We start from the raw sequence: 27,639 nt of genomic DNA on the forward strand, positions 1-27,639 counted from the left end.
TAACACTAGAGAAAAACCGACCACAAGGGGTCAAAAACAAGGCAGGGAGGTGGGACAAGGATCGATCGGGGCTAGAAATCACTGAAAGGACAGATCCTGACATAAGCAAAATTTATGCTTTTCAAAAATGCTAAAAAATAAAAAATAATTGAGGAATAGGAAATAAATACAACAAGGATATCTTCTATTTATGTTGATGCCTGAAGTCAACGCTGAGAAATTTCACTGAAATTTTTCAAAGCACGCTAGCAAACTGCAATACATAAATTGATTAATAAAAAACACTGAGATAAAACCAATGATTTTTGTATTTCTCACTAGATCCCAAAAAGCCCACTCTTCAGATCATCAGACCATCTAAAGGCCAAGTTGACAAACAGCACATCGCCACCCTGTTCTGTCTGATACTGGACTTCTTCCCTGCCGACATTGACGTGTACTGGGAGTTGAATGGGCTGCAGTTGTCTCAATCCCACTACTACAACAGCCCAGTTCTTGGGGTTGCTGGCAGGGGAGATGATGGCGGCTACTCAATGCACAGCATGCTTCAGATCCCACAGTCAGACAGGAATGATGGCCAGTACTCCTGTGTGGTCAAACACGAGTCGTCTAAGGAGCCACTCAGGCATACTACTAGCATCAAGAATGGTAAAAGAAATGTTGAGCACTAGATAAGTGAAGGGGCGGCATGGTGGTGCAGTGGTTAGCACTGTTGCCTCACACCTCTGGGACCCGGATTCAAGTCTCCGCCTGGGTCACATGTGTGGAGTTTGCATGTTCTCCCCGTGTTGTCGTGGGGTTTCCTCCAGGTACTCCGGTTTCCCCACAGTCCAAAAACATGCTGAGGCTAATTGGAGTTGCTAAATTGCCCGTAGGTGTGCATGTGTGAGTGAATGGTGTGTGAGTGTGCCCTGCGATGGGCTGGCCCCCCATCCAGGGTTGTTCCCTGCCTCGTGCCCATTGCTTCCGGGATAGGCTCCTGACCCCCCGCGGCCCAGTAGGATAAGCGGTTTGGAAAATGGATGGGATGGATGGATAGATAAGTGAATAATTGATTTGCAGTACTTTGATAAGTCATGCATATTGTTCAAGGTAGAGTCGGGCTTGTATTTGGTAAGTAGCATTAGTTGAGTGACAGATAATTTCAAGGTATAATGCTTTCAGTTACTTCAATAAAACACATTATGAAAGGTCAGTATGGCATGTAACCATTAAGGATGGTTTTTTTTTGTGCAGCCAAGGATTCAGTAGCAAGATGAATTCACCAAAATGAGTCACGTGCTGCAGAAAGTCGGTGTTCGCTGGAAGAAGCATGAATCTAACCTTGCCAATGTCTCCCCATACAACAGTCCTCAGCACCCTCGAAGTAATCAATGAAGAAGATGAAAATATTAACATCGCAAATGATACAGCGCAAGAGGATAATCTGATAGAAATCTGGAACACTGCACTGACCTTCATCATCCTCTTCCTCATCTCCGTGATCTACAGCATCTGCGTCACTTTTGTAAAGGTAGGAGCCAGAGGATCACCGGTAGAATTTAGGGGAAAAGATTTAAGGCAGCCACCCCTCTATCAGCTCATTCTGTATATTATTACAAAAGTATAAAAGGGAGACACTCCCTGCATTTCCGTCTGGATTAATAAATCACCTGCACAAATGTTTTACACATTGAAAGTATTTGTATATTATAACCAAATCTGTCCGTTACTTTTTACAGGTAAAATGATGCCACTACAGTTACAAATGGTGCTGTATTAAAATTCTCCGTGACAAAAATTTGCAACATAATGATATAATAATAAAATGCTGTTTTACAGATTGTTTAGAAGTACAAGTACTTTTATATGTTAGATTTTTGTTTCATTTTACTTACGGTGAAGGACTATCACACGTTCTCGAGTATGGTGTCTTCAGACTATAATAATTACTTTGATGTTACAAGTAATATAATCACAGTATCGTTTGACTAATTCTATTCTTTAAATTGATTTGTTTAGCTGATGTGAACTTGTGCCACTTGTTTCATGGAGGTTTGTCTGCTTCACTGTTTGAGAAAAAAAACAAATAAAAAAATATATAAAACAAGCCGTTAGACAGACACCGTGTCTCCCTGCAATAACAGATTCGCTCTTCACAAGGAATGTCAATCTAAGAATGACTGTATTAGGCACCTGATTTGTGCATTTGTTCTGTTTCAAGATACTACATAGATACTACATAGATACTACATAGATACTACACAGATGCAAAAATACTCTCTGCTTAACCCTGCCTCCACATCCACAAAGTCTACCATCTGATCTCTTGATTTCTGAATCGACAAGTTCACTTCAACGCTGGTGGCTCCTTGCAGGACGCAGACTCCTACAGCTGTGCACTTCATCGTTACCCGTTACCAGTACGATGGGCTACCAGTGTGAAATGCCCTCCTAAACTTATCTGAACTTCATGTATAATAAACATGTTTTAAATGCTTTTTTTTTTTTAGATATTGTCATTTTGAAATCTATATAAATGCAAATGTGATTAAAGAAGAATAGCAAGAGGATAAAATTAAATTTTAGACGCTGCTCACTAGTGAGTTGTGCTATTTTTATAACAGGTCCGCAGGTGATTCATGAGGTCCTTGGGGGCGTCCTGGTGCCCGCGGGCACCATGTTGGTGACCTCTGACCTAGGAGATCGATAGTTAATAGTTATAGTTAAATAACCAAAGATAAGATGGTTTCAGGGTGTGTGAGTGTGCCCTGTGATGGGCTGGCCCCCCATCCTGGGTTGTTCCCTGCCTCATGCCCATTGCTTCCGGGATAGGCTCCGGACCCCCCGCTACCCAGTAGGATAAGCGGTTTGGAAAATGGATGGACGGATGGAAGATGGTTTCATGTTCAATTCTACAAAAAGAATTGGTGTTCTATCCCATAATATAGATTTCACATCTGTCATGCAGTATAAACTCCTGCTGATTCAGGAGGCTTCTACTTCGCAGGCTATAGAAATGGAGTGTGAATCAGGAGTATAAGTAGGTGAGGACATCTCACCTCGCTCCTCTTTTGTGTTGTGAATTTAAGAAAAACATTAATACTGTATAAATATAAATTGCCCCCAACTTTAACATTGACCTCCTACTGGACCATGCTTACCTTGGAAGAAGATACTTGCATGCCACATCGTCTCATACAAACCGTGTCCTTCTGAAACCGCACAAACCACATTTTAACAAAGAAGATACAAACTGTAACGGATACGCTGTCAGGATCGGGGACTAAGTGAAGTGAAGCGACCTGGGCAAAAAAATAAACGCTCTTACTTTCTCGTGAATTTTCGCTGTGGCACACATTTAGGTAGCATGATTATGACAAGACTCCGAAATTATGTTTTCTAACAATGATCAGTAAACGGTAAATTAATCAAAATGAACAATCATTAATGGACATGGGTTCTACAATCTACACCGACAACCTGCTACCACCAAAAACACAAAGTGAACAGAATGTACATATAAACTCTAAACACTTGTCATTGATTTAAATTGCAATCGTCAGCATGTAGCGATATTGTTGTACAATTTCGAATTAAATTGTTAAACTGAACATAAAGTCAATGCTCGCTCCTGCATCTTACGCGGTAAATTCCACAACCCACCGCGATATTGCGCGAAACTCTAAAACCGCGTACGTTCAAGACACTTAAAGTTCTTATTTACACATACACCTATTCCCAACTTGTATACTTTAAATCATGCCTAGATTACAGAACTTTACCTATACAATGTAAATTCTATGTAAATACAGTACAGCAGAATGCTACCGCATAAGATGCGGGCAGTGCGATGTGTCTTTTTTTTTTATGAAAATAGACATTTTGTATTGCAATTAAAAGAGAGGGAACTGAAATAATCTCTGATGGGGCCGTATTGAATGTTTATTTAACACTTGACCAGTGGTTTTCAAAGTCCGTGAGCGCCCTCAAGTGGTCCGCGAGGGGATTTTCTAAAAACTACGTGAATTTAGTCAGTGTTTCCCAGTGTTTCTACTGTATGTTCCGCCGTCACATCAGTCACTTAAGTAAGAAAGTGAAAATAAACAAACAAAAAAATCATATGAACTTCAACTAAAACTACCATATATGTGGACTATATGAGGTCCTCACAACTATAGGTTTTATGGATCTTTCAAAAAAATGTAGTTCCAAACAAATAGGTCTCTTTTGAAATATGTTCCTGTATATTTGAGATCATGTGTGTGTATGTAGGTTTTGTGGGTGGGGTGGGGGTCGGAGGGCAGCAGCATGTGGCTCGGGGAGGGGGGCGCGGTGGCAGGTGGTTCTTGAAAAAACAATTTGGACAAAGTGGTCCTTGATCTGAAAACGTTTGAGAGACACTGCACTAGACCCAGTACTGACAAGTGGAAATATGGACGTTTGCTGCCCCCTCGTGTCAACCTCTGGGATTGCATGTATGTGTCACGTATACGTAAGCGAAAAGAGACTTATACAGCATTTAGGTTATAATTCTCGTATTAATTGAAAAAGTCATAAAATAAAAAAAAAATTTTGTGGAAGAAAATGAAAAATGAAAAAGGTATATTTACCTTCACATCACACCTACAACCAGGGGCGCCGCTAGCAATTTTGGGCCCTATGACAAAATATGAGGTTGGGCCCCCCTACCACACCCATTCAGATCTCTGGGGGCCCCTAAAGGGCGTGGGCCTTTAGAATTGTCCCAACTTTCCCCCCCTTAGCGGCGCCCCTGACTACAACGGTAACTGGGTGATGAGAATCGTGAGCAGCAGTCAGATTCAGTTTTTTTGCACTGCTTGGGTTCTTAAACAAAAATGAAACGTGTACTTGTTCAGGTAGTCGGTGTGCATTAGAATTTCAGTTTAAAGACATACATGTTTTTGAAAGACTGGATATTCATTTCTGAAACACGCTAAGGGAGCGTCGGCGAAGATTATAACGGCATGAATCCTCTGTTGAGTGCGACTGATAAAAATACAAATCTCTAAGTCACTTTGCGTCTATTACTTTGTTCGTTAGATAATATGGCATATATATGATTACTGATTGAAAATATGGAATCATCGCAGAATAATTTACCATTTCTACTGGAAACTAACTGAAGAAAAACTACTTATATTCACGTTTCTGTGAAAAGTACAAGATAAATTCCCTTCAGGACCCATTTATATAATATGGGTCCACTTTCTAAGTAACTTAAAGCATCGAGCTGTATTATAACCGATAGCAGTATTTCCAAATCCAGTCCTCGGTGACCCACAGAGCTGGGAGGGAGCCACAACGTGGACTGTCTGGGTGCCCGAGGACCAGGTTCGAAAACGTTCATCCGTAAAAGCTGTAGGCAATGTCACCCAAAGGGGGAGACAGTCTTCAATTTACAAAAACAGATACCAGAAATCTAAGCATAACTGTGTGCCGTGGATTGTAGAATATATTTGGATAGATTGTGATTCAATAGGAATCAGGCCTCTTTTTTATTGATGTATTTGAGAAAGCACAAGGCATCGCTAGTCACTTTTAAAGATTAATCAGTTTCTTCAAATGTAGAAAATGTTCAAATTTAAATAATCTTTTCATTTAAAAAAGGCGTCAATGTCAAGCAATTCTGATGCTGACATGCGGACTGGGGTTAAAAAGCGGCCCTGGATTTTTGCCACGTTGGGTGGGGGTAACCGTCCAATGCACAGAGACTCTGCCTCTCTGGGATGATCTTTTTATACCCAGTCATTTTACTGACTTGCTGCCAATTAACCTAATTAGTTGTGAGGTATTCAAACAGGTGTTTTGTTTTAGCATCACAGCTTTTCCAGTGTTTTGCTGCCCCTGTACCACCTTTTTGCAAATTCAAATTGAGCATGAATTTGTCATTAAACAATAAAATATATATTTCAACATTTGATCCGTTGTCTTTCGACTATTTTCAGTTAAATATGAGTTTATATGCATTTGCAAATCACTGCATCCTCTTTTTTTATGTACATTTTATACAGCGTCCGAACGTTTTTGGAAACAGTGTTGTATATAAAAATTGATGTTAGACCGCTGGCTGTCTAATTTTCTATTAATTAAAAGTTACCTTGAATGCTCGAAACACAGAATTTTATGGGAGGCAAAAGATTATTTTGGTCACAATATTTTCCCTGTTTATTTCAATATAATTATTCCAAAATAAACATTTACAAAACAAGGAAATAATCTCTAAGAACACAATAACACACCATGTCAGACTGTATTCATACTATTATAATACCATGTATAAATAATAACGTAACATATTCTTTTGAAACAGTATATATTTGGGTACATATACTTTACAAGATGTTCATATACCGTCCGGCCAAAAAAGTTGCGCACTTATTTCGTTAGACCGCCTTTAGCTTTGATTACGGTGCACATTCGTCACTGCATTATTTACACATGCTTATGCTATATCACATTTTTTTTTTCATCCTGATTTGCATTCATTTCTTGCTGAGCTCCTTCATTGATGATAGGTGAGATGAACTAATCTGTAAACTCTTATTCATGTGTGAAAATGATTCCTCGTGCTCCCTGTACCACTCTTTGACAGTTTGAGCCCGATGAATCTTGGCATTATCATCCGGGTATATGCTCATGCCGTTAGGGAAGGAAAAATCCATTGATTGGATAATCGGGCCGTTCAGGAGATTCAGGTACTCGGCTGACTTCACCTTATTGCTGCATAACGCTGCTGAGCTGTAATAATGATTCAATCATGAAGTACTTGCAGATTTAAATTCAAACAGTGACCCTTTTTTGCCGGCAGTGTATATTACCTATTATCCATTACGGTCGCACAAATTTCAGTTTTGTATTATATAGTTTACATTTAAAAATTCCATTTATTTTATAATTTGGATGGATTTCGATGCAAAATATATCCTGATATGCATTCATAATGATCTGAAATGTTATCTACGGTGATAATATCCCGATGCGGCAAGTTGTCGAAACCCAAAACTTTCGTCTGCTCCTACATTCCGTCCGGCTGGAATTTATATATAAGCAACATTTTAAAAAGAGCAAAAGAAAAACGAAAATAAAGGTCTTCAAAGTGCCCAAAGCCAGAGCAGCCTTCCCTGTTTCACAATCCCTGATTACAATGCCGTTCCAATCAGAATCCTACTTGATGAGATCAGTAGCGAATGACAGCATTAAAAGAAGACAGCCAGATGATCAGATTCCATTTCGCTTTGACTGGCACCCAAAGGACTCTGGGAGTTGCCAATGAAAGCAAAGATAAAAGACAAACAGCAGTAGAAAGAAGTAGCAGACCGGCTAGTAGAAGACATCCCTGCTGAATTAACCAGCCAATGTTGGTCGGTAGTTTTAGCTAGTCTGAGATGGCCTTAGATGGTCTTTGATGGTCATGCTGGTGTGGCTAGACTATCAAGCTTGTCATGACTCGGTCAGCCAGCAGCTTAACTAGCTCAAGCTGTTTGTTTCTGCATGGACGACATGTGATTAGAGCGAAAAAGCACATCAATACAGGTATGACAAGCGTGATACAGCTGGTGAACAAAACCGCTCAGACACTAGAATTCAAACCTCTCACCATTCGAGCCACCTTTGTACTCCACAGTAAAGAGGACCGGCTCCGAACATCCATAAATCGCAGGCATATTCATGGGAAGGCAGACAATCATCATCTTATAGTTTTATCAGCGTTTGAATGTGTTTTGCTTTAGGGAACACTGACACCAGTTTGCAGTAAACTAAGTTGACGAGCCATCGAGGAATGTCCGGTCTGTTTTCGGCAGTAGTATTGGCTTCTGTTTCGCTGTGCTTTGCATGAACATCGGGGTCATACTCGACCTTGTTCGTATGCCTGAAGTACACATTCATTTGGGTTAACTGGGTTAGTGTTTCTTGCCAGCATGACACTGGTAGGCTGGTGTTGCGCAGAAAAATAAAACACAATGCATATCAGAAAAGTATTTCTCCACTAAAGGATGAATCATGATGTACATGAGAAAATGCAGTTTTGGTGTACGGTTGAAGGAGACAGCTGATGTACTCTGACTATCTTCAATTTATGTTGAAAACAAGCCATGCCCCTAAAGGCCTCTGTGACCTTTAATAGCACTTGAAATATTCAGTTCTCACTTGTTTACTCACTCAATCATTTCCCTCTCTCCCCAGGCACTTTCCTCCCATGAGAATGGCATATGTGCCACAAATCTGTGACATTTGGCAGTAACTTTTATGATCTCTTAGGTCGGATTTAGAATGTGCACGTTGAGTTGCCTGAGGCGCCAACCATAATGACTCAGCTCTTAAGTTGGATCTGTTGATACTGAATGTCGTGGCTAAAGGGTGTTACACACATGGCCAGTTAACATGGGGACTCCAGTAGGCGAGACGAAGTAATTACAAGCACTGACATGAGGCTGCGCTCTGCTAATCGATCATCCCTCTCAACAGTTTCACCTCTCCCCCCCCCCCCCCCCCCATCAAAAAAAAAAAACAGTCCAAACTCCAAATTAGTAATCTTGACGCTGGTACCCCGCAGAGCTGTCAAAGGCAGCATCGGTGTTGGGCTCCTGGTGTGAGCCGCCATTGGAGTATGCACTGTAGGGGGCGCTGGCTGCATCCTGGCTCGGATCCGTATAGTCCTGGGAGAAGAGGACAGAGTCCGCCCCCAGCTTGTACCTCTGGAACGCCAGAAATGCCTGACCAGCCTTAGAGTGTTTGAAGTGAAAGCGATGTAGAACAGAAAGACAGTGGAGTAGGGTTGCAAATGGTAGATGGAAAGTTAAGTGAACGCAAGGAAGGATGGAAAGTTGAGTGAACGCAAGGAAGGATGGATGGAATGGATATTTGTTTGATGGACGGTTTGGGGAATGAAGAAATAATGTGCAATGGTTGAGAAGGTAGATTAAAGCCAATGGAGGGGTAGGAATGTAATTCATAATGAGAAATGGTTTTAAGTAAGGACATAGGATTATGGGGAGGGTGATAAAGAAAGGGACAAGAAAAGGGAAAATAATTAGTGTGATTAGTAGAAAAAGCCAACGATTAGTCAGATTAATGCAGTCAAAAATCCAAGGAACGTTGAAGAACCTCTCTCATGCTAGTCCATCCCTTCTTTTGCTAAGACACACACACACACACACACATTGCACAAACACACATATTGCACAAACACAGGACTTAATGTGCGGCTCATCTCAATTCAACAGGACACATTCCAGTGTGTTTTAACGTACATGGATTAACGACATCAACAGATTCATAAAAACACAATAGGGAGGAAAAAACTAAATATAAACCATGACACCTGAGCTGTTCGAAGGCTTCAACTCTGATTCAAGGCAACCAGCATAAAAAACAGCTGCACCATGATCAATAGTGGTGAGATAGATCTGCGATGTAGCAATGGGTGTTCTTCAGCATGCAAATGTGGGAATCAGGGGAGCTTATGGCTTGTGGTCCTAGAAATGAGGGAATGAGCGAAGTTTGAGACAGCTGGGACAGCTGCTTTGGCTTCCGCCCGGCGATGAGTCACAAGTCACTCTTTGTTTTTCTACAAAAAAATCAGCAATAACGGGAGACAGAAGAAAATCGTCTGTGGGCTGTTCCAGAAAGTAATGTGGTTTATAATAGAAAACAACAGGAAAGCAGTATGACTACAGAGTCCTGCTACAAACAGTAGGTGCAAAATCATTCGATGTCATAGACAACTATGCAATTTGTTTGAAAGTTTGTTGCCTATTATTTTTTTGCGTGAATTCATTATGTGTAGCATGACAATGTTACTCTGCTGGTCTACTGAGAATGTTCAGGGCGAAGGTTCACATTGTTAATACAGAAGACTACATTCCCACTATCCATTGTAACTGCGTGTGACAAATGAACATTTGTACGCAACTGAATGCTTATATTAAAGTTACTCAGCCTTCTCTGCCAAGGGGAATCGGTTTGAAGCCCAGATCCCCACTGGAGAACAGCATTTGTGAGTGAATGTTATACTGAAACATTGGGGAAATCCCCAAGAATCCTACATGGTCAGACCAAAGCAATGCCGACGACAGACTAATTTGGAAATGTGAATGTGTCGTTTCCTCAACAGAAATAAAAACCTACTATATCCTCATTAAATTCCTACAGAAGACGCATGACGGACTTGTTCATTCACAGAAGAATGAAGCTGTCATGCCCAAAACCCATCTGCAGTCTAAATACTACACAGCTTGACAAGCAGTTTAGTAAACCTATGACTTATTACAAAAATGCCAACAACCGCTTCTCCTCCACTCGGTCCAGAAACGAATCTGAATAAGTTAGAAACTATTTTCAATATCAAAAACAGGAACTAAGAACTGAGAGCGGCACTTGGATCAGTGGTTTGCAAACTAGGCCAAGCAAGCGCCCGCTAATGTATGCAAAGGTATCTCCTTTTATGACGTTTGTCATAATGATGGCATGCAGAGAACCTAATATTTTCTGAGGTTGTATATGGTGGCGAACATTGAGAACCACTGACTTAAGACCATTAATTTATAATTGCATAGTGATGGATCAAAGTTCTATTGACAAGAATGCAAAAGGCATAAATTTTGTTGCGCCGGCAATTATACGAAAACAATCACTGGCATTTAGGCAAATAAAGATCGTAAAGCCCACAAAGAGCTGGATAATTCTGCTGAGCCTTTGGGTAGGATTCATCTCTGAGGGCTAGATCTCAGTAAGAGTGCGGAGGGTGTTAGCATGTTAGGCTAGTGGGGGTGTGGGCTGGGAGGTAAAGAGTTTGTTGTACTCTTCTTCAAAAGACACACTCTTTAGTCGTTCCAAGGACAGCAGTGTCAGAGCCCCCTGCAAAGACAGACAGTCAGGTAAAACTCCATCAGTGATGCATTTAGAACCGGTGGCAAGATTGCTTCATTGCAGACCTTGCTATTGTTCATTTTTGGCTGCGATTGGATGTTCAAGCCAGCAATGGGCCTGCCTAGTGCAGCGTTTCCCAATCTGGTCCTCGAGGACCCACAGACAGTCCCACGTTTGCCTGGCAGGGAGCTCAAAGGAAGCCAAAATATGGACCAACTATGGGACTGAATCGGGAAACATTGGCCTAGAGCATTAGACAAACCTACCCAATTAGTTAATGAAAGATAAACACAGAGATTAGGAGAGATTCTCAGCCGAGCGACAAGTACCTGTGTGAAGTAAATTATAACCCCCCCCCCCCCACAAAGTGCTATTTGTCCCAAAATACCATTCACCTCACAAGAAGAGGAAATGCATGGAACTGCAGTGTTGGTGCTGTGAGTGTGGCACAAACCTCAAACAGACTGAATGAGAAGAGGAGGCAAGATGCAGATTGACGCGAACACAGGCACTAAGAATCTGAAACATGTGAAAATGGAGGTCACAGCAAAGGGTTCTCCGGCCCCCGTGAAATAAGCAGAGGATGGTACAGACCCAAGTGAAGATGGAGAAGAAGGAGAAGGTGATGGCAGCTCGAGCAGCATCTCCACCCTTGCTCAGAGGGTTGTCCTCCGTCTTAGCCACTTGCCACTGGTTCGCCAGGAAACAGAAGCCCACAAACCACATGAAGGACCAAAATGCTGAAAGACAATAGAAAATGATTTCATTTATGAAGATATCCAAAATAGCGCTGGCAGTTTCACCACAACACAATCACACACAGAAAGGCTTTCCACAAGAGTGTGTCTGTGGGAATTTTTGCTCATTCATCCACAACAGTGTTTGGGAGGTCAGGCACTGATGTTGGACATGAAGGCCTGGTTCACAATCTCCATTTTAGTTCATCCCTAAAGTGTTCTATGGGGTTGAGGTCAGGGCTCTGTATTGGCAAGTCAAGTTCTTCCACACCAAACTTACCCAATAATGTCTTCATGGACCTAATTTTGTGCATACAAAGTCATTCTGGACAATTCTATGCTTCCAGTTTGAGAAGGTCCTTTATGTTCCAGCATGACTGTGCCACAGTGTTCACTCATATCAGCCATGAAAGGCCCGGTGTACACAACAAACAACAACAAATTTATTTTTGTATAGCGCGTTATCACAACATTACATCGTCTCAAAGCGCTTTACAGCATCCCCACCCAAAGCCCCCAGTGAGTAAGCCATAGGCGACAGTGGCAAGGAAAATCTCCCAAGAAGGAAGAAACCTTGGGAGGGACCAGACTCAAAGGGGGAGCCCAACCTCTAGGGGCCGGCAGGCACATCGACCCTCCAATTGCACTGCGGGGTACATCTTTATGGTTGCAGGCCTAATGCCAAGGCCTGCAACTTTTTAATATTTTCACATTCGAATATTCGGCAGAGTTTTTTTCTGTATATTTGCGTTTTTCACAACTTTTCTGTTACCCACATTTTGAAAATGCTCTCACACTCCAGAGTTCAGTTGACACTCTCGATCAGTGTTAGGAAGACTGACTTGACTCAAGCCTGTCATATTTTCCATTTACTTACCTGTGTGTTATGTGTGTTACTTGCGATAAGAATTGCATTGGCGTCAATGGACGCAAATTAGCCAATTATTCAAATGCAGATTGTACTTCTTGAATTTTTACATTTAATTTTTTTGGATATCTTGAATATTTGTTGCAGCACTTTTCAGTCGCCATGTTGGGAGTCTTCGCTGGTACCTCAATCCATGAATTCACCTGGATTTTTACCGGAACAACTCAGAGGCGCTATTTTGCTTGACAGTTCTAGAGCAGAGCATCTCCAGGGAAATGAGCAAGTAATCTTTCTGCTGTGAGCCCATTTCCTTTACAACTTCGCTACCCGATGCTCACATTGTCATCCTTTCAAAGAGCTTGATGACTGACTCACAATTTCAGTCGGCAAAAAGAAAAAAATAACTAAAAAAATAAGAAATCCACTACCGGACATGCAAAAAAAGCAGCTTTTTTTGTGTAAATACTGTGGATCTTTACGGAAAAGCAAAATTTTATAATTTAAAAATAGAACAAAATAAACCTGACTGACAGTGACACGCACTTCTGCTATATTTTACTCAATGTAATTTTTATTTTGCCTGGCAGTCGCCATGACGCGCATATCATGCCTTATATAGAACGAAAATGCAAAGTCAAGCACTGGTATGACAGAATGTGAATGAGCCGATAACCACTCATCATGCCGCGGACAGAAAAATGCAGCATCAGAAGGAATGGTGGCATCATGCAGCCTTTGAGGAGAGACGGCGGCAGCAGGAGCCGCAAGGTGACATCTGGGGCTGCATCATACTTAGGGACATACACTACAAACTTAAAACAGTTTAAAAAAATCTAATGCCGACCTTTGCTTAAAAAGTTTGAGAAGCCCAGCACATATAACATAAATCAGACAACTACAGCAATTTGCAGAGGCATGTAAAGCCAATAATACCACAAGGTCAACTCCTTTGGCAAAAACTTTATCAATTAACATCAGTTACTGTTAGCGCAACCTTTGCACTGACCCTCCAAGCACTTTAAGGCTATTAAGTGGCATTAATAGCAGTCGTTGTTTTGTACGATGCCCACGGACAGCTTAAGCACATGCTACCGCTATTTGCAGAACGTCGAATGGTATATTTCTGCACAAACGTTATGTTTCAGGGGTATGAACATTGACATGTGCTCAAACAGGAAGTGACCACACCCAAGCTGCCCCGCCCCCAGGGATCTAGACCTACCGGACACCCCGATGTCGGCCAGTACCGCCTTCTTGCGGTCTTTAACGCTGCTGATTTGGGGAAAGTAGACGTCCAGAGCCAGGAAGGCCATGCAGCACAGGAAGGCCATCGTTCCCATGGCTACGCCGTAGTTGCAGGCATTCTGGTTGCGGTTGAAGATGCAGTACTCCTCGACCTCGCTAGGGCGGTTCAAGTAACCCTCGTTGGCGATACAGCCAAAGATCACGATAGAGAACAGCTGTGGGATGGAGAGGGGGATGAGCAGAGGGAGAAATGACCAAGAGTACAGGTAAAAACACAGGTTAAAAGCATAACCTCAGGCTGTACATTGCCAAGGCAGCACTGACGCTACTAATATTAGCTCAGCGACAGCCAGGGAACAGTTGTCACTATGGGAATAGCCTCTTCGCAGCTCACTCATCATCTCTCAACGTTCACCGCGAGTGTGAGAAGTGCGTTCAGCATCAGTAAGACCTGCCACATCCACCCCAATCCACTAAATGCTAAAGACTCCCCATTGTAGGGTACACTGTAGCTCCACCCCAAAAATCATGTGCCAGCAGCTCACTGCTTTTAGCTCCTCAGTGCTAGTGCTGCTGGCTAATATGGTGGCGGCTAACATGGTGGCGCTAACGTGCTGCCGGCTAACGTGCTGGTGGCTAACGTGCTGCTGGCTAACATGGTGGCGGCTAACATGGTGGCGGCTAACATGGTGGCGGCTAATATGCTGCCGGCTAACATGCTGCCGGCTAACATTCTGGCGGCTAACATGCTGCTGGATAACATGCTGCCGGCTAACATGCTGCCGGCTAACATGCTGCCGGCTAACATGCTGCCGGCTAACATTCTGGCGGCTAACATGCTGCCGGCTAACATTCTGGCGGCTAACATGCTGCCGGCTAACATGCTGCCGGCTAACATTCTGGCGGCTAACATGCTGCTGGATAACATGCTGCCGGATAACATGCTGCCGGCTAACATTCTGGCGGCTAACATGCTGCCGGCTAACATGCTGCCGGATAACATGCTGCCGGCTAACATTCTGGTGGCTAACATGCTGCCGGCTAACATGCTGCCGGCTAACATGCCGCCGGCTAACATTCTGGCGGCTAACATGCTGCTGGCTAACATGCTACTGGCTAACATGCTGCCGGCTAACATGCTGCCGGCTAACATTCTCGCGGCTAACATGCTACTGGCTAACATGCTGCCGGCTAACATGCTGCCGGCTAACATGCTGCCGGCTAACATGCTGCCGGCTAACATTCTGGCGGCTAACATGCTGCTGGCTAACATGCTGCCGGCTAACATTCTGGCGGCTAACATGCTGCCGGCTAACATGCTACCGGCTAACATTCTGGCGGCTAACATGCTGCCGGCTAACATGCTGCTGGCTAACATGCTGCCGGCTAACATTCTGGCGGCTAACATTCTGGCGGCTAACATGCTGCTGGCTAACATGCTACTGGCTAACATGCTGCCGGCTAACATTCTGGTGGCTAACATGCTACGCTGACCTGCATGAACATCAAAACTATTTTTTTTGTCAGCGTCAGTTGTTGTCAGGTGGATAAGTTCTGCCCAAGAATGAAACGGCACTAAAATATAATCAAATTGTAACTGACAAAACCAGAAAAGTCAAGATGTGTATATATCTGCATGTACATGTGCTAGAGCGATTCAGCTGCTCCCCGCTTTTTTGTGAAATTTAAAACTAGAGTAAAGCCTAAAGAACTACAAAAGCCCCTTAACTCGATTTCATTTGGGCCCAAGAATGAATGTGATGGGTTTTGTGCGCATGAAGAAGAAAAATTTCTCAATTTATGTCACTGTGAGCATCATTCCATACTGTCAAAATGTGATTTTGATCCCATAGTCTTCTGCAAATGTCAGCCTCAATAAATTAGCTTTAATATGGTGTGTGGATGGCAATAGCAAAGGGGCACTGGAGGGAGAGGTGGGAGATGCAGCAAAACATCAAACGGTGTGAAGAACTGTGAGCTGGACCGGCAGTAGTTCCTACAACATGTTAATCATGCCCGTTCTGCAGAAATTTGGCAGTGAGGGTAAATCCAGTTTGGGGAAGCCTGCAATAGAGCAATTATTATCCCTAAAACAGCGGGACATTTCTTTTCCTTTTCCCAGGCTTGAATTAACACTAACGGAGACAAAGCATGCCGACGTAAAATTACTTCATAACTGAAAAAATAATGGGACTGAGACCTGGACACATCAGGACACAGACAGCAGGACAAAAGCAGGGCTCCTTGTGATCCATCCATCTATTTGCCAAACCGCTTATCCTTCTGGGTCGCGGGGGGTCCGGAGCCTATCCTGGAAGCAATGGGCACGAGGCAGGGAACAACCCAGGATGGGGGGCCAGCCCATCGCAGCTCCTTGTGATCCAAACTGTGCCTGTATGCTTACAGGGTTGCTATGTTCACGTCTGAGCCCTAGTCAGCCAAAATACTCGTAAATAATCTTTGCTCCTTGCTGTTAATTATATGATATTAAAAAAAAAATTGATCTGAGGTTGATGATAAAACAGAAGGTGTGTGGGTAAGTAGAGGAGACCAGATAATTACATTATTTATCAAAATGCCACTAGATTACCAAGCAATGTGAAATACAGCTTGTCCTTTAATGCAACATTGCAACATTGCATATTCAAAAGATATTTATTTTATGCCACAAGTTGTAACCTTCTGTTTTGGAGCCATTTTCTAAATTATGCTAAGTAGAAAAACGGTCACAGCAAGGTGTGCTGGGAGATCAGTCGATGGATCGAGCTCAAGCACCACTAGGGCTGCGGCTTGCTTTGGCAGGAACGCTATCCAGTTACATTCGGTCCGTTTCCCCTGCTCTCCTGGGAGGCTTCTTCTATTGACAGGGAGGTAGCTAATGTCATGGTTTGGGGGTGGCCGCTGTTTTCAGCTCAATAAACCATGCAGAGAGCAGGCCTGGCTGCAGACTGCTCGCTGAAGGCATGGGATGAATTTGACACCGGCAGTCTGCTTTCACAGACATTCACCCGGGAGTTGGATCCTGGACAGACAGACGTGGTTCCTGTATTTTCCCTGAAAACACAGCCACATTATAAAATTACACTCTCCCCTAACAACATAACCGGATAGGCTGTGATTTAAGGCTTGATTTGGTTATGAATCGTCCTCCGGATTGCACTGCTATGCTATGGTATATCGTGGCCCCACAGATGACTTGATTGAATTTCGATGCTATTTATTTTGTTCTATAATAAAAACTGCCTATTTCTCCCGCTAGCCATTTGCTCTCTTGGACTGCAGAATAAAAAATGGCCTCCCTTTTCCCACTAGTGCTCCACTGATCTCATTGTCTCATCGTCCCAATCTCCGCCCAGGACCACGCCCATCCACCCCTCTCTCCTTCCTACACACACAACCCTACTCATGCAGCCACTCCTCGTCTTCCAAGATATGCCAAAAATGTATGACTAATGAGGGAGCCATTACTAATTATACCATGTGATTACATCATAATGAACAATCTTGCAGTATCCAGTGAGGTCGGAGGTTGAAAGAGAAGGCTTTTCAACTAGAAGTTTAATGGCCCAAAGGTCCGAACTTCAATTCGAACTGGGGAATGGAAGTGTTAGTTTTCGGGTATTAAAAATGCATTTGAATAATATAGGACATGGCTGCTAGCACCTGGACTGAGCCATTTCACTTGGCTGGCTAAGCTAATGAGAAAATCCTTAAGCTATTCTTCTACTTCGCTTGCCAGAAGATGGACAGGTTAAAGATGCATGAGCTGGAAACAGAAATGAACATGTATAGCATTTAAAATTAGTGATCATTGTTGATACACCACAGCACAACAATAAAATGTGTCCTGTGCATTTGACCCATATGTGACATAGTTGGGGGCAGCTAATTCAGCCCCGCGGAGCAGTGCTTGGGGGCGGTACCTCGCACAGAGTACCTCAGTGGTGCCGTGCAGGTCAGGGATTCGAACCTGCAATCTTTCAATTACAAGCGTGCTTCCCTAACCATTAAGCCACCACTGCCCTTTCTTCCTGCCTGCTCCATTCGCTCACCTGCTAACGATCAGCCTAATTTTTCTGGGCCGGCCTGGATCACGAGGTCCTGGCTCCCCATGAAAGCGGCCATTGTGAAGGTGCTGTGTGAGGATCTGATCTTGTGACGACCAGAAAGAGGCTTTTGGGTTAGCGAGACGGCACACGGGCAAGTCCGCATGGCCTGCTGGTGGGAAGGGCGAAGATCCTGGTGAAGCCAACCATGTGACCGAAAAAAAAAATAAAAATCCCAAGACGGAAGCAAGACCACATGACACAACAGCATATTTGCATAACTGCCCACTGTCCGCATTTACCATTCTTAGTGGAAAAGAGACCAGAAATCAGCACTGTGAGATGAGTGATGCTTTTGCTCCTCTTTGTGCAGATTTTTTTTTTTTATTATTGTATAGTTACATTGTTCCCCACTTTATACATGATTACTATTTGAAGCGTGTGAGAAATTAATGCAAGAAAAAAGATATCTGGAGCTGGAATTAGTTGTGTTTAGCCACCTGCCTACTGAATAGACGATGGAATAACCCCACCCACTCATCCAGTGCATCTGAAAAAAACCTGCTGTTGTTCGTCCAAAATAGCTCCATGACTGTACCAGAGTGTCCATTTCCACTCCACTGGCCCCCTACAAGGCTTTCTGCTTCACCGTGGGGTAAGCGTGTACCTGTTCAGTTTTACAACTGCGCCTACGACTCTAACACGACCTCTGCAGTGCGTCTGCATTTCCACAGGGCTGTCACTGCGCCCACAGATGCCAGCGCTGGCTTGCTGTACTGCATCGGGGGCAGATGTTTCAAAGGAGATCTAGAGGGAGAGGGATGGCATGCACCGGTGGATGGTTCAAGTTTGGGACGAGGAGAGTGGGAATTGCAGCTGTCACTAAGGAAGCCCACGGAAAAGAGAGAGAGGTCTGGATGGAGCGCACAGAGATTTGGAGGGGCGAGGGGAAACTGGGCTTCAAAAGAGGCAGGACATAAACACACAGAGACAGATAAAGCAGCCACGCAGGGCACCCCCCCCCCCCCCCACCCACCCTTTTCTACTCCGTGAGCTTGTAAGTCTCCTGGGCTGACAGGGCAGTGCCAGTCTCCTGTAGCTCTTATTGACCAAACACTGTGGTCAATAAACCGCAGAGCTGGACCCAGGAAACGACACCCACCCTTTCAGGGAACTTTATTTTTTATCCTCACAGTTTTCCTCAGTTCCTTGTTGGAGAAATATAATCTGTGAAGCAATTTTGAGGCACTAACAAGGATATGTAAAAAAATAAATAAATAACTGAGCAAGACTGCAGTTTAGGCTGCTGGTTCTGTTCTAACACTGACCCATGGAGCGGAGCTTGAAATCCCTCCTCGAGCAGGATAGCCGAAAGCTGGCCCAACAGTTAATGCTCTTGTTTATGCGACAGACCTTTTATTGTTTGGCCAAATCAAAGGTCCTGCAGTGCCCGGGCTGTGTAGATTTTTTGTTTGGAAGTGCCCCACTGCATGCAGCACGTCGCTAAGCATTCATAAACATCCCCCCTAACCACGCGCTGTTTGCCACAGAATTCACATTCTCAACTTAAAAATCCATTAGTTTACCCGTCGACGTGCCTGGGAATTCTTAAAAAGGTCAGAAAGAGAAGCATTGTACTATGGAGATGAAAAGTTGCAGGTATAATTAATATGAAGAAAGTGCTGTTATACCTTTGAGGGGGACAAGAAACATTTATTTAAGATGCCCTTCTGTATGAGAGTATTACATTATGAATATTATTCCATGCATTTTCCAAACTGCTTATCCTACTGGGTCGCAGGGGCCCAGAGCCTATACTGGAAGCAATGGGCACGAGGCAGGGAACAACCCAGGATGGGGGGCCAGCCCATCGCAGGGCACACTCACACACCAGTCACTCTCACATGCACACCTACGGGTAATTTAGCAAGCCCGATTAGCCTCAGCATGTTTTCGGACTGTGGGGGGAAACCGGAGTACCCGGAGGAAACCCCACGACGACATGGGGAGAACATGCAAACTCCACACACATGTGACCCAGGCAGAGACTCGAACCTGGGACCTAGAGGTGTAAGGCAACAGTGCTAATCACTGCACCACTATGCCACCCCCAATATTATTCATTGGTAGGATAAATATAAAAAAGACATTTTTGGCTGGTTTCAACATAAAACATTATCTGATTAGAGCAGCTTAGCCTGCAGGTATGAAAAGGCCAGATTGTCACAATGCTGTCGGTCGTTTCGAGCAGCACTTTTAGCAGAACTGTTAGTGTTAGTTTTAGTTCCTTTGATTTTTGTACACTATTTCGTACATTTCATTTACTTGTAACACTCTGTGGTGCATTTACACCCAGCTTTGTGCAGCTACTCAGCAAAATTACATAAACTTTCTATTTCAATAAACAGCAAAGTGCCTGTTTTATTCTGTATCCTATTGCATTTGATACAATTTGCTTCTATTCTACTCTATTTGGTTCTAGTCTATTCTGCCACAATTGCTCCTGCTACTGTTACCGCCTGTCAGTGGGGTGAATAGGTCAGGCATTCATGGTACCAGCTTAAGATAAGGCCCCCACACTAACACAACTCCAACTTTTACATAAACTTTTAAGTAACAAATGTCAATCTAAGGAACTGAAGGTTGTGGACGCTTACAGTCCAAAGATCAGGTGATCTGACATTCGTAAACTGTTCATGGTACGTGTGTGTGTGTGTGTGTATCTCACAAAGGACTGGTATCCCATCCTGCTTTGTGGAATAAAAGATACCTTGTGTAATACAAATATGATACATTTTTATGCGGCCAATACAATGGGACACACACACACACACACACACACCTGAATTCATATCTCTGTGGGGACTCTCCAGTCATCCCAACAATGATGACTCAGCCCTAATCTTAAGTAACCAAGCAAAATAGTCTTTTCCGTCACATATTTTTATAAAACTGAGTTCCCTCTTGTGGAAAAATGTCAAAATAACAAGCTTTCATGACCTTGCGGGTCTCCGCAATGTAATACATACATAATCCACACACACAAGTATGGATTTGCCACACTTGGGTGCTAACGCTGCAGGCCTATTCTGTAGCCGCAGTAACCCAGAACTTCCAATGCCTGGGGTCTCGGGGATGTGGACCCAGTGGTCAGGGCGTGTTCAGCAGCTTGGTGACAGAACACACAGCAGAACTCCAACCCGTCTGACACACAGATGCCGAACAAAACCAACAGTTGATGTTTACACATCCTGGCACTTGGCCCATGACACTATTCTGTAAAACTGAAGGGTTAGAGCATTCCTCTCCACACCACAATCTAGGCACCATCTGATCCTTATAACCTCTTATCCCGTCAGGCAAGTGAGAGGCATGGAAAACAATGCAATTCTGTCAGTCACACACTGTTCACACACAAATACACATTGGTTGACGGTCAACCTCCGCGAAACTGCATGACCACATGTACAATATAGGAAGAGAAGCTGAAAACTCACACCACACTGGAGGCGAGGGGACTTGGGTGAGATTTACTAGAGACACTTCAGTAAGGTTCTCTGACACGTTTTGCGTGTGCCTGTGATCACAGTTCAGCCTCGCAGCGACCTGCGGCGACGTGTGACGTGTGTCACTCCCTCACCTGCCCGTGGAACAAATTAGTTAATTAACTGGTCTTTAAAATTTGAGTTTGAAGTCACCTGGTTGGACTGAGAAGAGGATTCTTTCAAACTTGAGTGTAAATAATTTTGATAACAGCGAATCAAACACAGATAGGTTCCAGAGCCCCGCCCCCAACCCTGAATTGAAAAAACAGGCTCTGAATATAGATTTATGGATGGATGGATGGATAGATAAAACACATAGACATTGTTTCTGCTGACCCATATAAACACTGATGCATAGCTGAGATCAGGGTTTTCCAGGCCTCCTCTCCCTCTCACATTCCATGCTTCTTCCTCAACCTACACCCACACCCCCCCCCCCCCACCCGCCACCATAATCCACTATGACCTTTGTCTTCAGATAGAGCCAGAGACCCCTGAGTGACACATCCAAGTCATAAGACTGAGGAAGATCACAGAGCACACCTGCCCACATGACCACACATGCATGGCAGCACACTGAGACCAGCCCTCAAGATCAAAGCATTAAGCAGTGTATGAACGAATCTGCAGTTTTCATGCCATCTTACATGCAGAATGCAATACATTTGTAATGATCTGCGCAGTGAGAAGGGATACCCTGTTTATGAAGGGATACCCTGTTTATGAAGGGATACCCTGTTTATGAAGGGATACCCTGTTTATGAAGGGATACCCAGTTTACGAAGGAATACCCTGTTTATGAAGGGATATCCTGTTTATGAAGGGATACCCTGTTTATGAAGGAATACCCTGTTTATGAAGGGATACCCTGTTTATGAAGGGATACCCTGTTTATGAAGGGATACCCTGTTTATGAAGGGATATCCTGTTTATGAAGGGATACCCTGTTTATGAAGGGATACCCTGTTTATGAAGGGATACCCTGTTTACGAAGGGATACCCTGTTTATGAAGGGATACCCTGTTTATGAAGGAATACCCTGTTTATGAAGGGATATCCTGTTTATGAAGGGATACCATGTTTACGAAGGGATACCCTGTTTATGAAGGGATACCCTGTTTATGAAGGGATACCCTGTTTACGAAGGAATACCCTGTTTATGAAGGGATACCCTGTTTATGAAGGGATACCCTGTTTATGAAGGGATACCATGTTTACGAAGGGATACCCTGTTTACGAAGGAATACCCTGTTTATGAAGGGATACCCTGTTTATGAAGGGATACCCTGTTTATGCAGCATGCAGGCTTTCCCTGTATTTAAAATGAACGCAGCTCAGGGCAGAAATTGCCACTGTTGGCTTTAATTATAGCTGTTCTGCTCTTCCACAAACTTCAGCTGCTCCAGTTCTGAGAGACAACAGAACTTGAGAAACGAGACAGAAGCACGACGTTAGGAACCAACCACACCTCCTACCCAAGACCTTCAAGCTGATAAGAGGGTAAGACTGAAGAGCGGAATCAGTGTTTGCTTATTTAGCCACACACTACTGAATGACGCTGGGCACTTCCGGCTGCAGCTGCCCGGTCCTGCAAAGGCAGGTTCGTCAGGGGCTGCACCCCCCAGCTCCACAAAATCAGTGTCACACTGGGCGCAGATGAGCGGTGAAAAAAGCACAGGGAAACAAAGAGGAAGCCAAAGCACGGTGATGAACAGCTTTCATTATTGTTAATGTCCTCGTAGCCAGCTGACGCATCTGTCCAGACCTAGTTACCATTTGTACTCATTTATTCAGCTAGACACTGTTAAGACACAATTGCAGTCAGTCACAATAGCCGGGGGAAGAGCTAAGCTGGCCACATCTGGGATACTGTGTGTGGTTAGCCACCATGCTACCTGATTTCAACATTCTTTTGAAACGCAGTCATGTTTTATTACCTACAAACATTTCTATTCAGGCAGAATCTAGCTATCAGAGCCAGCACACAAATCCCTGGGTCACACCACACAGTGACCCTGTCCCAGTCATTAAATCCAAGTAAAAATTGTTATATTGAACATCCATCCAGCCATTTTCTGGGGGCCATTTCATTATCCTGGAGACTACGGATCACAAAGGCTGGGTGACACCCTGGATGGGATGCCAGGCCATGGCAGGGCACAGTCACGCATTTTCCATGGACAATTTACAGACATCACTTAATTACTTCACTGCATGTCCATGTAATTGACATGGAAAGAACATCAACCCATGGGGAGACATGCTGCCTTCCATTTACCTTGGAAGGTAGAGCTGGGAATGACATCACACCCAAGTTAACCACGTTCCAGTACAACTAGCCAAGTTAGCCACTAGCAATACCAGTTCTAGCCAACTGCATTGTTAGCAATACAAGTTGATGATGCGTTACACAGTATTTTGCGCATACAGGCACCACAGCGCCATGTCCATGGACAGAGGGTGGACAGTACTGTGTGTACAAGAAATGTAACGAGACACAAATAAGACACAAGTGCAGTTTGAACGGTTAATTACTACAGCTTTTTTAATAACATACAGGTCACAAAGTCACACGTGATAAGAATTCTTTCGCAATCTTAGCCTTTCACAATCTGTCCACACAAGGAGATCAAACTATCACAGGGCGCGAGCCACATGTGCGTGTGTTTACAACCACGTGACAGGGTGCGAAAACACAAATAGCCCAGCTTCCGGTTTGCCTCGTTAACAGATTAAACAATTAGCAATAATGCCAGTTATTACATCTGTCATATATTACATGCTCTAGTCTTTTTATAATCTTATTCTGGGAAATAAAATAACACGTTTTTTCAGTTACAAAATCAAAATCCAGACGACGATACCTGCAACATTAAAATAAAATTACACTAAAGGCGCTTTGCTACATGTGTAATTCTTTAGAATTTTCCAGGATTAGTCAGTATCTTCCACGTTAAAAGACTCTTCAGCTTTAAAGATGTTTGTTTACTAATAGAGATACGCAAGCCTAAAAGTGCGGTTTAAATTCATGTTTCGGATAGCTTTCCTATTTTAATTCACTGCACGCTTAATGCTTACAATATCTGGATCATCGTTATTTTCATATCTAGGAAGAGGAGACAAGCGCAGATAACATCACAAAAGCGGGTGATTGGATTGGAAATATAACCCGCCCACCTTTACAGCTAAGACTGTCTATTACAGCGAAAACAAAATTAGGCTATTACATGAAAGAAAACTCGTCATTTACGCCTACTTTTCGGCAACTACGTTTAATTAAGGAAGGTGCAAACCCATCTACTGTATACCGGACTTTGCAACGAAATATACTTACCCGGCGTGTGTTTAGTAAGCGCTCGGGTTCGGATTCGGATTCGGATTGAGGTGTGTAGATCTAAACCATGCGCGTTGCTGCCAAGCGAGTTATAGACAGTATGTCACAGCTCGCCAGCAAAGTGTCGGAGTGAAATGTACTGGGGACAGATTGTAATCAAAGTAATGTAACCGGCAATGTTCAACAGCTGATTACATCAAAACTATTATGCAGGGTGAAGGGGGCGCCTTACCTTTCTACATATGCAGTAAACCGGTGGGTGAACATAAAAACGAATTAAGCATGAAAATGTGTTGTATTGTGCTGTTACAGTCGAATAGGAAGCAAGAAGCATGTAGGGAGGCCCTCGGGCGGTGGGGTGTAACTGAGTCTCTGAGCCCCGAAGCGGATTTAACCTTGACATCTCACGGCAGGAAACCCAGCATCGCCGGCTGCGGAGGGGGGCTCCTGCTCGCCGGGAGGGGTCCCACTATGCTCATTATCTTATGATCCACATGATTGTTTTTCCCGTTTTGACTAACCTGCCTAATTTGCCCATAAGCGCAGTTCGCGCATCTCGTAAACTAGAGTTGCGCTGCTTCCTAGACAAACGGCAATTAATTAACTAACCTGGCAGACTCTTAATTAGTGCACATCTGATAATATTGCGTATTGCAACTGCTTCGGTTTTCGGCTTTACCCTAATGCAGTGCCTAGATCTTGTGATTTTAAGTAAACGCGGTGGGTGAAGCTTGTGTCAATCTAAGAAAAAAATATACATCGCCTATACTATTTGTCTCTCTTTTAAAATCCTATAACCAGAGATTAAAAGATACAAATATCCGTTCTATTAAAATCTGCTAGTAAATACCATCATCTTCTGTTTCTATCCTTGTCATAAACCCAGCTAAAATATCAAAATATCAGTGCTCCATGCCGAAAATTGAACGTACGTCTGACAGCCGATAAACAGGGATTGTTGTAAATATTCATCGCCAGTTAAGTTACGTATCTGCAAGGGTCCAACAGCAGTGGCTGGTGGGTATATCAGGATTGCAACGGACACGATATAAACCATAATGGACAACTGATCCTCCGGAGGGTGCCGAAGCCCCCTGGTCTCTACGGCCACTTACCCAGGACACCATCCGCAGAATGGTGTGCGGCTGTCGGATGAAAGTAACCGGATCGAAAGCTCCGCCAGCCTTCCCCGCCCCATACGCCATTCCCTCCATCTTTCGCTTGGATACCCCTTTCGTGCAAAATTTCAGCCGCCGCCGGGTTTATGTGCAATCAGGCCCCGTGTTCATGAAACACGCCTGACAGGTAGTCAGTCCGTCCCTATCTGCGCCTCTCACACCCACCTACTCTCTCCTCTCGATCAACCTCCCCTAACCCGGCTCCTGTATTATGATAGTGATGTTGTGCTCTCTCTCGCTTTCTCTCTCTCTCTCTCTCTGTATAGTATGCAGGTTTGTAGCGCTAGGGTGGAGAAAAAAGGGGTGGGGGCAGCAAAGAAGGAGGAATCCATCAAATGATATAGCAGGGTATGCGGTCCGACGATGCAATTTGTGTGTGTTTTTTTTTTAATGTGTCACTAATGTTGTTATTCGTCGAAGTGCAAATTTGGTCTAATTAGGATACAGGGAGATTTACCAAAGTGCACGAAGGGGGGCGCTGCTTTCGCTTTATTTGCTCATTTAAATCCCTAGCGGAAGTTGTTTCCCAGCCACCTTACAATAAATGTGGGTTTTCGTATCCTAAAAGCGTCCGAAACAGATTGTAATTAAAATGGAGTACAAATATATCAGTTTATTTTAAACCTCGTGCTGTATTTAGAACTGCGTGTTCTGAGGGGTCGCAAAATTTTTGATAAAATCTTGAAATACATCCATCTTGAAAATCGTCTTATTCTAGTATCCTATTAAGATGAGTCATGCAAAGAGAAGTATGTTCTATGAATTAGGCTTGTAGTTTTGAGAAGAACACATTATCCTGCAATGAAATCAGTGCTTAGAATCAGCATCATCTCATAAGTGTTATGCAATTGAGGAGTTTTGGGAGTTAAATGTGCATGAGGTTTGCAGAACACAACTGAGCTCTGATGACCGATGAGTCATACCTATAAGTGGATTATTTTTTTTCCACTTGTTTGCAATCTTAAAACTTTACAGGCTGAAAAGAATTCTATGCTGCCCATACTATCCATCTGTCATTCAGCTGCTTATCCTAGACAGGGTGATCTGAGGGAGTAAGGTAACTCCAGGCAGCATGGAGATCAAAACGGGGATGTACACCAGACAGGATGCCTGAATATCACAGGACATGCACTTGCACATACAATAAAAAACTACAGTATGGGTGATTCAGGGACACGGATCCATCTAAGTGTGTGCTTTAACACTGCGGGAAGAAGCCCACGGAGAGGATGTAAACTCAGCAAACAGCAGCACTGCGATTCAAACCCCACACTGCCGCAGATGTAACGCAAAAGGCATATTAGATTTGCGTATATACATGTAAACGCCCGTTATATGAAATGACCTCTCAAAGCCTTCCTGATCATCTTCAAAATCTCGTATTGAACAGAAAAAAGTGAAGCTTTCTTTTTTAAATGCAATAAACGTGCCAGAGAAACAAATCTATAAAAATGCCAGAAACGAGACCATGATTAAATAAAAAAAAATTAGATGTAATATCTCATTATGTCATTCTCCTGCTGCTTCTCCTGGTGAGGATCTCGGTGGCAGCATGCTGAACAGACCAGGCCGCACATTTTTCCCCCCACTTATTCCGGCTTATTATGGGGGCTCCCTAGACATTCTCAAGCCATTTGGGAGACAGAATCCCTCTAGCGTGTCCTGGGTCTTCCCTGAGGCCTATGTCTGTGGGACAGGCTCGGAGAAGCCCCACTGGGAACCGGCCAGGTGGCATCCTTATAAGATGCCTGAACCACTGAGCGTTCTATTCAGAGAAGCAGCGGCTCTATGTCAAGGTCCCTCAACCCTGTGGA

At 43.7% G+C, this 27,639-nt stretch overlaps 3 protein-coding genes across 17 annotated transcripts in view; 2 read left to right on the forward strand and 1 right to left on the reverse strand.

Annotated features, from left to right (window-relative positions):
- ighd (immunoglobulin heavy constant delta) overlaps positions 1-2,089 on the forward strand; it is a 93,608-nt gene extending 91,519 nt beyond the window's left edge. For 9 of the 14 annotated variants that reach the window (XM_049013542.1, XM_049013543.1, XM_049013544.1 and 6 more), the window contains 2 exons: positions 322-648; positions 1,350-1,664. In XM_049013542.1, the coding sequence (XP_048869499.1) occupies positions 322-648; positions 1,350-1,609 (587 nt within the window). In that variant the 3' untranslated portion in view covers positions 1,610-1,664. Of the gene's footprint in view, positions 1-321; positions 649-1,349; positions 1,668-1,721 lie in introns of those variants that run through there. The other 5 variants (XM_049013550.1, XM_049013551.1, XM_049013553.1 and 2 more) reach the window with 4 other exon arrangements.
- A 6,391-nt stretch (positions 2,090-8,480) lies between these two features.
- Positions 8,481-26,181, reverse strand: LOC125742012 (synaptogyrin-1-like). 2 transcript variants are annotated; one of them, XM_049013591.1, is made up of 4 exons: positions 25,763-26,181; positions 13,700-13,937; positions 11,467-11,612; positions 8,481-8,726 (listed from the first exon to the last, which is right to left on the reverse strand). In XM_049013591.1, exons 1-4 carry the CDS (start codon positions 25,859-25,861, stop codon positions 8,529-8,531), a joined length of 681 nt encoding a protein of 226 aa, XP_048869548.1. In that variant the 5' UTR covers positions 25,862-26,181; the 3' UTR covers positions 8,481-8,528. The 2 variants fall into 2 exon arrangements, with proteins under 2 accessions (XP_048869548.1, XP_048869549.1); XM_049013592.1 differs by lacking the exon at positions 8,481-8,726 and adding an exon at positions 9,558-10,860 and having other exon boundaries at positions 25,763-26,180.
- On the forward strand, positions 14,251-16,156 carry LOC125741815 (keratin-associated protein 4-4-like). The gene is made up of 2 exons (XM_049013198.1): positions 14,251-14,744; positions 16,129-16,156. The coding sequence occupies exons 1-2, from the start codon at positions 14,251-14,253 to the stop codon at positions 16,154-16,156; spliced, it is 522 nt and encodes a 173-aa protein (XP_048869155.1).
- Positions 26,182-27,639: the final 1,458 nt, after the last annotated feature.

Source organism: Brienomyrus brachyistius, chromosome 5 (assembly GCF_023856365.1).
Source record: "Brienomyrus brachyistius isolate T26 chromosome 5, BBRACH_0.4, whole genome shotgun sequence".
Lineage (NCBI taxonomy): Eukaryota > Metazoa > Chordata > Actinopteri > Osteoglossiformes > Mormyridae > Brienomyrus > Brienomyrus brachyistius.

Bases quoted from the DNA above. Each gene is read 5' to 3' on its own strand.
- LOC125742012 (XM_049013591.1), bottom strand. From the start codon at position 25,861: ATGGAGGGAATGGCGTATGGGGCGGGGAAGGCTGGCGGAGCTTTCGAT. The intron at 11,613-13,699 runs GTAGGTCTAGAT...ATTGTCTTTCAG, and splicing joins GGCCGACATCGGGGTGTCCG to CATTTTGGTCCTTCATGTGG. The intron at 8,727-11,466 runs GTCTGTACCATC...AAACACTCTAAG, and splicing joins TCTTCTCCATCTTCACTTGG to GCTGGTCAGGCATTTCTGGC.
- LOC125741815 (XM_049013198.1), top strand. From the start codon at position 14,251: ATGTGCCAGCAGCTCACTGCTTTTAGCTCCTCAGTGCTAGTGCTGCTG. The intron at 14,745-16,128 runs GTGGCTAACATG...GTATGCTTACAG, and splicing joins TGCTGCCGGCTAACATTCTG to GGTTGCTATGTTCACGTCTG.